Here is a 14119-nt window from a genome sequence, read left to right as displayed (position 1 = left end):
TTAAGAGGTGCTGGATTATTTACATTTCATTATCAACATGATATCAATATTTCATTCTTTTAAATATCACAGTTATCATCAATACCGCTGTAGGGCAACACCCCTAATTCAGATATATGAAATGTGAACCCCCACTAGTCCCGATACTGCAACAAAGCATTGAAAAATTACCTTTATTTGCAAAACTCAACAGCAAAACATCTTTCCGGAAACAATTTCCAGGTCACTCAGGACACTCCATCAACAGTTTTTATCGGGTGTATTTCTTTTGTACTGCAGAATGAACATATAATCATGCAAACCCAGCGGGGACGTTCTTTAAACTAAAGACAGAAACTACATTAATATTTTATCCTCATCATCCCTCATATTATTATACAGAGAGCCTATAACTGTGGAGTGATGCACATAAGAACCCTGACAAATTACTTCATTAATATTCATATTCCGAGAGGACTCTTATCTCTCTGATCTTACAATAGGAAACGTGTTTTCTTTCCTCTTTTTATCTGCCGTGATAGGTTATTATACACAGTAGTTACAGCCTAATATGCTTATCAGGATGGTTTTTGCTGTCATCTATGTAAATCATCCTTTAGTCTCTAAATCTCACAGGCTGCAGTTCATCTGTTTTTAGTTGCCCTGTAACCTCTATGAAGGAGGTAAACAACACAAGAGAGACACTTCCAGCAATCCAACAACACTACAATGTGCTATTGTATTTGGGGTGAGTCATATTGTACGGCTGCTTATTGCCTGCCACTTGTAGATTGAATGTAATGTAATATCACTGTTGTCCAGAAGGGGTCAGTGTCGGTCTACAAGGCGATAAAAGATGATTTAACACTGCTGACCTGCACCGCACGTGGTATCACGTCATTTAATTATCTCATTCACGAAACCAATAATTCAGCTTCCAGTGAATTTCAACTGAAATCCTCAGCACTGAGGCCCATAAACACAGCCCACTCACCTCTCACTACTTAATTTGATGGACTATTTTATCTAGGTACGCTGCATTTATTGTATCTCCATTAAGAGGTCATGCTGGCACTAAATCAAGAGGCATAATGTGCTGAGTATTTGTGCTGCTTTCCTAATAGTGATGGGAACAAAAAAGGTCTATACGGTCGAACACCTTCACTTAAAGTCTCCATCTTATAAACCTGTCTGGATGTAAGTATTTCTAGCAAATTAAGAGTTATATTTTGTGAATCAAAGGGAGAATAAACCAAAATGAAATAGATTTACGCTCCATTATATTTCTAAATACCATCAGTCCCACCTGCAGAGCATTTCATTACATCGTTCAAGACTGCTGTGATAAAATCATCATCTGGTTGCTGAAAAATGGGATTTATTCATTGCAGTATCTATTTAGTGAATCAAATCAATCTCAGACCTCTGAACAGCAGGAGCTGAAGTCACTAATATCACTGATCAAACACTTCAATAGTCCTCCAGATAGTTTTCAGTCACAATATTAAAGGATAGATTCACAGTTTTTCCAAGTCTGTCATACAACAACAGTCAGGTGGCCAAATGAAGACTGACACCTGTTTTTTCTTGCTGTAATAATTCTTCCTGTTCATACTGACCATTAAGAGATCCCTTCATAATGCACTGAGAATGTAAGATGATGTGCTGGGGGACAAAATCCACAGTCCTCCATCCGTGCAAATGTATTTAAAAGTTTAAACCGTCAAAATCAGTCAAAGCAAGTAAACATCTCTCAAAGTTACTGTCTTTTTAGAGTCAAATTCCCTCATTTTGTTATGAATTTTCCCCTGCAGCTGAACAGGAAAACACTGTCTGGGGAAACACAAAGAGGGACTTGTGTACTAAAAAGACTGTAACTGAAGATATTATCTGACTAACTCAGACGGCTGAAGCCTCATATTATCTTCACAGAAACTTAAATACAGTTATTCTCAAAACGAGGACTGTGGATTTTGTCCCCCAACACTTTGAAAGCTGCATCGAAAGCACATTTAATAGCCAGTATGCAAAGGAGGAAAGATTACAACAAGCAAAACCTGTTTCAGTGTTCATTTGGGCACCTGACTGTTGTTTTCAGACCGACTTGAAAAACTGTGAACTTATCCTTAAACATAGTCATAAAGTCATAATATGATCAGTGGACTCTGCTCAGTCTTTGTCATAATAAACTAAATTTTATTGTTGTAGAGATATTATAGACCTAATGGTAACATATGAGGTAAAATAGATAGTATGACAAGAAACATTTATTTAGTCCTGTTCTTATATTTGACCGTCCAATAGCCATATTATTTTACAAGCACGAAATACGAGATAATCCACAAATAGTTTATTATGTTTCACAGATATACAGGTGTTTTTGAGGGAATATAGACTTATAGGCATTATACAGATAAGACAGGAGGCAGAATATGTAATAAACTCATTTGATAATATGATTGAGATATTATAAGGGTACCATGGGAGGCAAAACAAAGAGGATGATGAGGTCACCATTAGTCCCAGACCCTTTATTTCCCACAAGAACAGCCTATTACAGCTGAATGATGAGACTCAGACGTGAGTATTAGGAAGGCGTGGCCAGTAATCAAAGTACCGGAGTTTCTAGGGAGGGCTGTGTGTGCGTCCTGGCTGTGGTTTTGGTAAGCAACCAGTCAGTCAGAGTCTGTCAGCGGGACCGGAGGGCTGCGCGTCGGACAGGAGGAGCTGGATAAAAGCGCACCGGGTCGGCGCATGTATTTGCTCATTTTTCTTTCCAGTCTTCGATTTCCGCCGCGTCTCGTATCGGATGCTGGATGCAATCCATCCACGCGTCAACAATACACCTCTGAAGGACAAACCATGGACAGTCTAGGCAGCCGCTGTAAGATTGTGGTGGTCGGGGACACGCAATGTGGGAAAACGGCACTCCTGCACGTTTTTGCCAAAGACTGCTATCCAGAGGTACGTCTATCAAAACTTGATCTGTTTTTAATTTTTTTTTGTTGTATCTAGAAGCAGCTAGATCAGGAGTTTGTGAATGAGTGAGGAGCGCTGCCATTAAAATGTATTATTGGGCAACTTCAGCACTTGTTCAGCAGATTCCACCTGCTTAAAGACAGAAATGTTAAAACAAGACACACAGAGGGAGAGAGAGAGAGAGCTGATGGAGAGGGAACAGTAATGAATGCCTGTAAAATGTATAATAGTCCTGTAATGTCTAAATTGACTTTTATTATGTCTGCAGTGCTGCCTATAAAACTTTAAGGCGTTGTCTTCATCTACTATAATACTAGGCTTACCTTTCTATAACATCCCCAAAGGGATTTACATGACTAGCTTAGCTGTGGAATTGTGTCTGCCATTACTTTATTTGTCAGCTGCATCACTTCAAATATGATGTTCCCACTAGTCTACTCCTTTGAAGCCTGTGGCTGTGTAAACACAGGCTTATCTTGTCCCTTTTTAATTGGATAACTAAAATGAATCCCTTATTTTCAGAACTACGTGCCCACAGTGTTCGAAAACTACACAGCCAGTTTTGAGATAGACAAACACCGGATTGAGCTGAATATGTGGGACACGTCAGGTAAGACAATTTCATATCTCTGTCTCTGCACCGTCTCTTAAAGGCTGACATCAAATCAATCCGCTCTCAGCCCCAGTATGGTGCCTGTCCCTGGCTGCGACCGTGGGAGGACTGCCTCCGACTCCCATCTCCCAACTTTTCTAGCAGTCATCTCTTTGACAAATTGCTTTGACCTAGCAAGTTCAGATGGATGTCTTTTGTTTTTAGTCATGCCCCCCCACTGCCCCCCCCCCCCCCCCATTTTTTTTTTTTTAGCTTAGGGCATCTGCTATTTATGATTGTTGTTTTTGCTAGAAATGTCAGTGCCAGCAATGTCTTTACGCTTTGTGTTTGCATTCCTTCCTGTACTGTCCACTGTTTGTGGCTGCCTCTTCCCATGCTCTGGCCCAGGGTCAGGCAACTGTGTGTGTGTGTGCGTGTGTGTGTGTGTGTGTGTGTGTGGGGCAGGAGGGGGAGAGGGAATAATTCAGACAGGATGGCCCTGAAGGGACCAGTAACTGCTTTAACTGCTTAAGTGTTTTTATCAGAGTAAGTCCAGTTTGCTGACACATGGGACTAACTATCGGATATCAGACATATTGTCTGGCGAAATGATGGAAATTCATTCAAGTACAGACAGTCAACTGTGATATTAAGACATTTATTATACACTATATAAAGAGAGCAATCTATCCCAGAGTTTACACAGCTGGTCACCTCATCTACCTGCCTCAACCCTGAAAGAGAGTCATTCATTGAGGGTTTTTTTTTTTTCAGATTCATTCAGTGTTTTAGCGACTTGGGATTTTTGTAAGTGTTGTTTTAGGGGCTTTTTCACATACTGAAGTGTTAAAATTGTCAAATTTAAACTTGTGGGCTCAGAATAACAACTACTGTTGACGTCAGTCCAAAAACATCAACAGCAGCAGTCATGTTTGTACCTCCGTCAGTGCTGGCAGCCTTGTGCCAAATTAAGAGACTAAAAGCAAATTGTTCTTTGTTGGTTTTGTATGACACAGTTATTCTCCTTTCTGGAGAAGAAGTTGCATCAATGAGACGCTTGCATAGAAAGCCAGACTCTACTTTCACTCCAGTCTTGTCAGGAAGGATGGATTCACTGCTCTGACCTACTCTGATACTTTGTATCTCATCGTAGCCTTCTTAAGCCAGCAGCTCCCACCAGCTATCTGGCCAGTGACATAGCTGGCCAGTCAGAGGCCTGAATATGAGATCCTCTCAGGGGGAATTCCTTCTTTTATCATAAACATTCCCAAACCTAAAACTATCTTCCGGGAGAGATGTTGGGAGTATTTTTATTTTACATGGTCAGTCAGCGAGAGAATGTTGTTTTTATTCGACCCCGTGTCGACCCGGAGAGTAAATCTGCTTGAGCTTGTCAGTCAGGGGTCGGGGTCTTCTGGGGCCCAGGGCCACAACTTAGAGGAGTTCCTTATCTCTAGGCTATAAGAGCCTAATGATGTGGTGGGAATGTTGTGCTTCTGTCCATCTTTAAAACCCTAAACCACCTTTGGCGATGTTAGTCTTTAATCTTCATCCAGGAGCCGCCCACCCCACAACAAACATGACGTCACCCAACCCACAGGGCAAATGTATATGTATGTGTGTTTGGTAGTCGTGTGTGTTTCTGTGTGTGTGTGTATGTGCGCATTCAGAGGTCCCTGTGTGGTGTGCCATTATTGACTGATTCACAGCAAACACAGATGTTCTTATTTTCTCTCAACAAGAAAAATAATTGGCTCACACTTAGATGAAAAAGGCTTTCATCTGAAGAAAATAGCATGTCTCCCATCTTTCCTCTTTTAGAATCTGATTTTTTTATTGCTTCATCCCTTCTCCTCCTTCTGCTCTCCGTCTCTAGCTGTTTTTTTAAAAAAAAAAAATCTTGTATACACTAGCAGCAGCAGCAGCAGGAGCACCAGTTCAGTGGCCAGGCTCCACCACTCCATAATTTATAACAGCTTCAAAAGTTCATTCAGATAACCATTAATTTTACTGAAATTGCTGCAAACACTGGATTCACTTGTGCAGGTGGACTACATTTGTGCAAGCTTTTGCATTGAACTTTGGTTTACTTTGGCCTTTGTGTTTCAGTTGTTTGAAAAAAAAAATTGCAAACCTGACCTTTGGGGGTATGGAGTCCAAAATTGATGAAGCTATTATAGTCATTGTGTTCCAAAGGAAGCCAGTAGAGCTCCTCTTCAATTAACTGAAACTAGTCACAAGCAGCAGCAGCCTCAAGTACGTCACTGAGCTTGCATTACCTGCTATTTTTGGAGGATGTGCCACTTTCCGATGGCACAACTACAGTCCACTGGACCCTTTGTTTTTGACCTGACATTTACAGCAGTCAATCCTCCGCTTGCTCTTGCTCTTCCTAAGCCACAACCCATTCCGCTCCGAGATACAGCTGTTTTTTTTTTTTTTTTTTCTGACAACCACTTCTTCAGCCTCTTCACATAAAGTATTGTCTCCTTTTTAATTGCTGGTGAAGTCTGCCTGCTGTGGTCCGGCTCCACTCACAAAGCATTATTGATCGCTATCTGAGGCGAGGCTATTTAAGCAGCTTGTGTCTAGCCTTGTTCACATTTCTCCGGCATGGTTAGATGTGTACTGCCATTACGAATGCTTCCAGCTTCCACTGCTGTAGCATGGAAGTCGACCATTGATTAGTTTGGTCTCATTAATTCCATTTCCTCCGCAAGGTCTAGTCCTTGCAGGATGGGTGAGAACAAGGGTGAGGTGTTTATCTAATTGAGGTCATTACTGAGCATAAATCTGTTTATTTGTGTTGCATTCCCCTGAATGATTGGGTATTTTAAGATGCATTAAACAAACAGGGAGGTCTTACACCTCCTGGGAACCAGAGGGCAACTTTCAGCTGTGCTTTGTATTCTGCCCAGCTTTCAGCTCCCAGACAATGTGGTGAATTATATTAATTAGAAAGTGATTGAATGGAATCCAAATGAGAAAAACCACTGTATGCGTGTCTCTGTGTTATATGCGTGAACTGCCACTCATTGTGATAGATGTAGTCTGTTTCAACGTTGCATGTCTTCTTGTCTTAATTGACTTTTAAAGCAACTCAAGCTGTTAAGTGGTCAAAATGTCAATGTGGCTTGGTGATAACTTGTCTGAGGGCCATTAGTGATTACTGTTGATGCTCAAGGGGCCCATTGGTAGTCAGCCAGTCTGGGTTTTTTTTTACCAACCCTGAGGCATTAATGCACTCTTCCTCTCTTCCCAATATGGTAGTGGTGCTTGGGAAAGATTCCCACTAACCTTGCCCTCTGACTAATACTCCAGTAAGAGGTGGACACGCAGTTTCTTACAAGTCCAAGTCACGACAGGTCAGGTTTTCCCCCAAAGTTCCCTACAGCAGCACGCTCACGTCTCGCTCTGCTTCTCTTCTCCGCTGCCTCTCTAACGCTTGACCTGATTCTCACATGAAAACTAGAACGTTTATATTCTGTTTAGTCATGCCGGAGTGTGCTTTCAAGTGGCAATCCACAGGTCTTTTTTTTTTTTCTTTCATCTTTCGCTGACGTCTTTGGGTGATAATCACTCCTGTTGCAGTGTTTTCGGTACTGTACTTCCCAGAGATCGCTCGTCATCCGAACCACGTGTTATCCTGAAAAGTTCTGTCAATGAAATTTCCGATTTATTTCTTTGTCTGATCGGCGATGTTGGCTATCACTTCTCATTCTAAACACCTAGTTCTTTCTCTATTTATTCCCAAACAAAGTGCTGTTCCTGCTGCTGGGAACATGAAACGCATCACTTGCTGTGCAGTGAAGGATTTTTCCTCCAGTAGACCTGCCTGACACTGGGTGTTCACAACAACAAATATAAATGCTTTCATGAACCGGCTACAGTTGTGCAGCACAGTCAGTGATAAAGTGCGGAGGAAAAAAAAAACCCAACATTTATTTATCTGGAAATGTCACAGATTATTACTGTCAAAGATTCTTAAATAACACTACCACTCACACAAATTTCAGACTCCTTTTTCTATTGAGTCTTCCTCTCTTACAGTCATGTTTAATGTTTTTTTTTGTGACTCATTTCTCACGACAAAGCTGTCTGGTGCGTTGCCAGTCAAGAGGTGTGATTGTTTTTGACTTGAGAGACGATAACAAGACACTGCAAGTGTGTAACACCACTCCCAGCGCCAGAGTCAGAGTCTGGCTGTCTCTCTCTCTCTTCTCATACAGACTTTCCAACATTCCTGGTGTCTGTATGCTCTTTAAGCCCCACATTCTCAGCACACTTGACCAGTAGGGCATCCAGAGGCCTGTAAAAACACGCTGAGTTCTGTGGGCTTTCCGTTCTTCAATGCTTTCCACTTGATTAATCTTTAATGGAGAGTGAGTGGACTACAACCGCAACGCAGAGCAGAAATAAAATCAACAGACCCTCCTCTGCCCTCACACCTACATCCCACCGGAGACGGAGGATGCTAAGAAACTGCTATCAGCCCTGATGTGATCTGAGTATAGAGCATGCTGATCACAGGAGATAACATTATCAGTTATTTTGGCCTTTCTAAATCATTGCTGTGAGGTTAGTCTCTAAACAATTTGCAATTTGCAAACAAGATTGCTGTTTATCTGGGTTGCAACTTGCTGGAAAGTCAGACGCACATTTAACCACAGAACATAAATATACCTTTTGTTTATTTTTGTCAGCACCCTGAAGGGGAGGATGACGACATCCTTTCAACTACTGTTCACGCAAGCCCACATGTATGCTCTGAGCCTAAGCCCCGAAAGTTGCTGCTGCTCTTCGCCTAACCAGCCCAGGGCAATAACTGCCTAAACGAAACCTGTTTTGATGATGCATAGCAGTCTGGAAGGCACTCCCCTGCACTTGGGGAGAACGCCTGTATGACAGTTTCGGGTAATGAGTAAACAGAAGATAGTGCAAGGTTGGTGAAATACTGTAACTTAAAATAACTGTTTGTGTCCTAGTGATTAAACACGACAAGTTTGGAAAGCCCCTGTTTATCAGCCACCAGTTTATCCTGTAGTACATGGTAGACAGTAATGGTTCTCAGTAGGGGCGCAACTAATGACTGTTTTCATTATTGATTCAACAGAAGGTTATTTTTTCAGTTCATCAGTTAGTTGAAAAATATCAGAAAACTTTGACTCTGGGAAATAACGGCATTTTTTATTAATTTTTTTTACTGTTTTCTGACATTTTAAAGCAGAAAAAAGATGAGTCAATAATGAAAATGATTATTAGTTGCAGACCTAGTTTTATCCAAGCAACAGTCCAAGAACCAAAGGTATTAAATATACAATTATAAACAAGGAAAAGCAGCAAATCATCACATGATGAAGATGGAATCAGTGAAAATTTGGGATTTCTGCTTGATAAATGACTTTAATGATTAAATGATTATCAAAATAATCAATTTATTTTCATTGGATTCACTTAATCGATTAATCAACTCATTGTTTCAGTGTGAGTTCACTATGACAGTGTCACAGAGGACAAATGAACGTGATTTGAGTTTTTATTGTTTCACATAAACATGTCTGTAAGTGTCTTTCCTGATAATGAAGATGTTGTTGTTCATAAAAATGACAAAACAGAGTGTCTGAGCACAAGAACAGCTAATCACTGAGTACTATTGTGTGACTGCCATGTTGGATTTTTACAAGGGCTGGAAACAAACTTGTGCCTTTGTGCCACATCTCTCATATCCACAGACAGTCACTGGAATGCCTTTGGGGGTATTTTTGGACGGTGGGGGGGTACCGGTCTGTCTGCCTGTCTGTCTGTCTGTCTGTCTGGAGCCTCATGAGCTCGACAGCAGAATCACAGAGAATATCTTCAGCCTCTCCATGACTCACATCCTCAGCTTCAAGTTTGGGATGAGCCTGCAGCCTCTCTGGCAGGCTGCACCTGATAATCCCAGGGATTACAGTCAATGGGCCGAGCCCACAAAGACGTTTTACATGTTAGAAATCAAACAGCAAGCACTGTGTGGGGGGGTGAAGTGGGTGTGCAGTCTTTGTGTGTCACCATACTGTAAATTAAACACACAACTAGACAGCGTATCGCCTATTTTGGTGATGTCTGAACTGACCACTCCCATGAACAGGGAGGATGACACTTCCTTTGATTAATTGTAATTATTTGAATTCACTCACTAGTACAAGCAAATAAAGTGCAAATAAGAAAAACATGCACTCTGCTTTTTGATTCTCATCAAACAATAATTAAAAATGTATTTAACTGCTCACCAAATATTACTGCTGCACATAACTGATATGGCACCTACAGAAATACAGATGCATGCATACCTCATATTGTAGATAACTGTAATTAATTTGGCATTAGATGAACTAATCTCCTCTGTGTTCTGGGCATTTCCTCCTTCCCTTGCAAATGATCTCCAGCCCTAAACTTCTTGAATAATGATGGTCTCATGCACAGAGCTGCACTTGATTGCACACTGACCCTCTGAGTGGGTTTGTGTGACATTATGGAAACTCTGGAGGACAGCCGGCAGTCCTGGCTGCCGGGCTGAATGTCTTGGTTCTTGAGCAGGCAAGCAGCTGTGCTCCATCCCTGGAGCTCAGCACTCCGTGAGTCATATTATTACACAAAGGGTCAACAGGCTGAAGAGGAAATGGCGGCCCGTGTGTTACAGTAGCTAGAAGAGGATATGGAAGGAAACAAAGGAAAACGCACAGTGTAGCAACGACGCAGGAGAGGATAACGTACTTTCTCATGAGGTGGATTATCTTGTCTCTGTGCCATTTCTTTTTCCTCGTGGATGTTCTCCATCTCTGATAGCCCATTAGTCAAGGCGGCCGCATTGAGGTCACCAGCAGTCAGGGGCCGTGTTAAGCAGGGGGTGGGCAGAAGTGCTCCATGAAAGGCAGCCAGCCACACTGACAGGAACACGCATGCTGTAATTACCACACAGAATATCTGCTTTCTTCAGCGACACAGTGAAACACACACACACAGACACATATACTCACACACAGAAATGCAGACTTCCACCTGCACCACACGAGCACGCGCCTGCCACTCTGCCCCTTTTTTTTTACGTGGATAGGAAACGTGAGCAGCCCACATGTTCTCCCTCTCATAAACAAGAAAACAAGCACTTCTGGAGGCCCCAGAGGACACGGCTTCCCAGTCCTTTTGATCTTTTATCTCTCTTAGAGGAGCCTGTAAATGCGACCATGGATACAGCTATGACCCGAGCACTACCACACATTCCTTCATGTACTGTCAGCTTATAATGCTGAGCACCAGGCAAAAGTGTATAATCTGCTTAAGTAGCACGTCCACTGCTGAGCAGCACCGCACACTGCTGAAAGGCTGTGTATGGCTTTTACTTAGTTAATGTGGCAAAGGAATAATCAGAGTGATAAGTTATTAGGGATTGAACGTTCACTGGATAGAATTAAAAGGAATCTTTTGATACACAGTGGAGAAAAAAAAAGAGCACTTAAGGCTTTTGATGAGCTCACACTGACTCAGATTACAAACTCGGTCTTAAGCCCTGCCATGCTGTGCTACTGACGGGGGAAAACTGAGCAATTATAATGAACAGAGAATGAAAGGATGAAATTAAGATTTGAGCTATTTTGTTTGCAAGCATAAAGAAATACAAAGGGGTTGATGTGAGGATACGTTGATATTATTAGTAGGAAGGCGCAGTACTAACAAATTGTTATTATGGTAAACATTTTTTTCATAGCATTACCAGAATTTGTCTATTTTCCTTCAGTGGAGTTTGCCTGAAACAGTGTTATTGTGATTCATTTTTGAAAGATAATGTAAAATACAAAGACGTCACATAGAATAAACAAACAGCGTGACTCATTTATGTGTTTTCAATAGTTTTTGAACAACAATAAAGGTCTATGACACAGAGGAATATGAGATATCAGGCATTGGATACGCACACAACACTTCAGTGTTGGTTTGGCTCTGCGTATATAACGTATATAATCTATTTATGTTGACCAACTTTAATATATTGTTCTTGTAAATTGAACCTCAAGTAAACTGAAAAATGTACATATTGTGCATCCATAAGTAAAGGATATCGTTAAGAGAAAGATCGATACTACAGATGAAAAAGAAACGTGTATGCATGATGAATGCATGTTCATGCATGTATACATATGCGTGTGGACATGTCTATGATTGAGTGAGTTTTTGCCTATGGGAATTCCAGAGGCTCTGACCCCGTGACCCTTACTATTGTTTCTCAGCTGACCAGAGGCGTAACGGGGGCTGATGAGGGGGCGCTATGGTGGGAGTCATGGTAGAATGAAGCCGGAAAGCGTAGCAGCTGCCTCAACCCTATAGGCAAAGAGATTGGAGGGGTTGAAGTGAGTAAAAAGATGGATGGAGGGGGTGGGGGGGGGGCATGTTATAAGAGCAGCAAGTGTTCACTAGATTGAAAACTGGGAAAGGGGACAGAAGGAGTAGACAGGAGCAGAAGTGTACATCTGTGCTATTCCCAACCCCCCCCCACCCCCCCCCCCACCCAACACCCCACCCTTCAAGGCTTTGTGTTGTGACTAAGGTTTGTTGGTGGTACCCTTGGGACCTGACCCACTCCAGTCCTTGGGGAAGCAAACACACAAACGCCAACTGTGTCACACTTTTAAAACCACCGCAGCACTCTTGTTATATGCTAAACGCTCAGCTATAGCACATATGGCGATATGAAGCAGTCCTGTAGGGGAATTAATGCACTGCTTTTGTCTGTTTTATGAGGACACGGAGGAAGCTTGCTTTAATTGTGGTAAAATCTGCAACCTCTGTCTTCATTGACCTGAAGTAACATGATCTATTGCACGATGCAAAGGAATCCATTTACACCGTAGGAAGTTATTGATCCTCAATGGAGTTGCTTCAAGGGCACATGGACTTGACCAGATGAACCGGGAGCTTTCTAGGTTGAATTATTAAGCTGTTTTATGAATAACAGACTAAACACTGTCAGGAGGTTCTCTGATGGATCTGACTCGGACACAGCTTACATTTTATGATGATATCTTTCTTTTTACGTAAATATAAAGCCTGAGTCTGCGAAGAGTATTTTCACTTATCAAAGCATCTGGCTCTCTCTTCTGTTTTGTGCTTTATTAATGTTATTTAGTGAAGAGGCTGCTGCACAAATGCGCTTGAGCCAATAAGCCAGGGCAAAATAATATCCCCTAATAGATATTCAAATAGAAGCAAACTTAGTCTTCTTTATTCTAAATTAATAAATAACAACAACAATAACAACTCTTTTCATTGCTAATTTTGCTTGTTTAAATTTACCAGTTAAACAAGAGTGAGGACGGAAATCCTTCACTCTACTTGACTGATATTTATGCAGGTTTTAAACGTGTCATACCACAATTCCGATGAAATATAATATAAAACACAAGGAACACAATTTTCAGTGAGCCAGTAACTGTAATTTGATTACTGAAACTACTGCATTACTTGGAGTGGTAACGTAATTACAAGAACACATTGCTCCAACACTTTTCATGGGTTTGGAATATTTATTTTAACTAAAGAAGAGACACAAACTAATGCGCCCTGGCACTAAACCAGGCATACGTTCCTGTTCAGCAACAGCAGCAGCAGCAGCAGTGGATGCAGTGAATACTTCAGTCATCCAGGCAGACAGGAAACCCACCCCTGGAACTGGGGCTCTGTGTGTTTTCGCTTGGTCCACTCCCTCTGCTGAGTGCAACAGAACCCGACGCAGCTCCAGCTTTGATCAGCCCACTTCAAACAGCCACACTGACTGGTTCTGCTGCTCCCAAAGCTAGCGCTCAGTCCCTCCGGCCCCCCTCCCCACCCCCACCACCTCCACGGGAGCAAAACCCTCTCAGCATCCGTCTGCAACCCATCCGAGCGTAAGGGGATACAGGGAGAGAGGCCGTCTTTCACCTCCATCCTTCACCCCCCACCTGCACCTCGCTCACACACACTCGACAGGTTCCATCATTTATGGATGACTTTATTTATAAACAAGATCCAATGCCCTCTGTTTCTCGCCGCTGCTGCTTTTGTGGAAGCGAAATTGCATTCGAAGTAGTGCCATGTCTCCTTTCTGGCCTCCCCGGGGGGTTGCAGAGTGGGCTGGGGGATAGATAGCACCATGATACAGATGTGTTTGGATAGTTATGCATTGGAGGAAGTGGAGTCGATGGAGCAGAGGATGTCCTTTTCCACTCACAAGTTTTTCTTTTATATCCCCGTGTAGCTGCTGCCTGAATATTTTCAGTTCTTTCATACCAGACAGCTGTGGACAGAAGAAGCTGCAGTCAGTGTTATTACAAGTTTTAATGAAAATCCGCGAGCAGGAGTACAAGTTTTGAAAGGAGAGAGTATGAGATTGAAAGATGTGTAGGAGTGGAAATAAAGGATGTGATCTCTGCTGTTTTACAGGTGAAAAGGAATAAAAAGAGATGAATTCGAATACTGTGTGAGTGTACGTGAGGTGATGGTAGTGCCTGGGGAGGAGTGGGAGCTTTTCAAAGCAGAATTCATTGTGACATGGCAATC

At 42.1% G+C, this 14119-nt stretch overlaps 1 protein-coding gene across 1 annotated transcript in view; it reads left to right on the top strand.

The window, feature by feature from the left end:
* The first annotated feature begins 1863 nt into the window (after positions 1-1863).
* Positions 1864-14119, top strand: part of rnd2 (Rho family GTPase 2) — a 31320-nt gene continuing 19064 nt past the window's right edge. The window contains exons 1-2 of the mRNA XM_044331935.1: positions 1864-2943; positions 3481-3568. Coding sequence (XP_044187870.1) covers positions 2734-2943; positions 3481-3568 — 298 coding nt within the window. The 5' untranslated portion in view covers positions 1864-2733. The remainder of the gene's footprint in view (positions 2944-3480; positions 3569-14119) is intronic.

This window comes from Thunnus albacares, chromosome 17 (genome assembly GCF_914725855.1).
Source record: "Thunnus albacares chromosome 17, fThuAlb1.1, whole genome shotgun sequence".
NCBI lineage: Eukaryota > Metazoa > Chordata > Actinopteri > Scombriformes > Scombridae > Thunnus > Thunnus albacares.
Note: the sequence above shows the minus strand (reverse complement) of the source record. Positions and strands in the feature narration are given on the sequence as shown.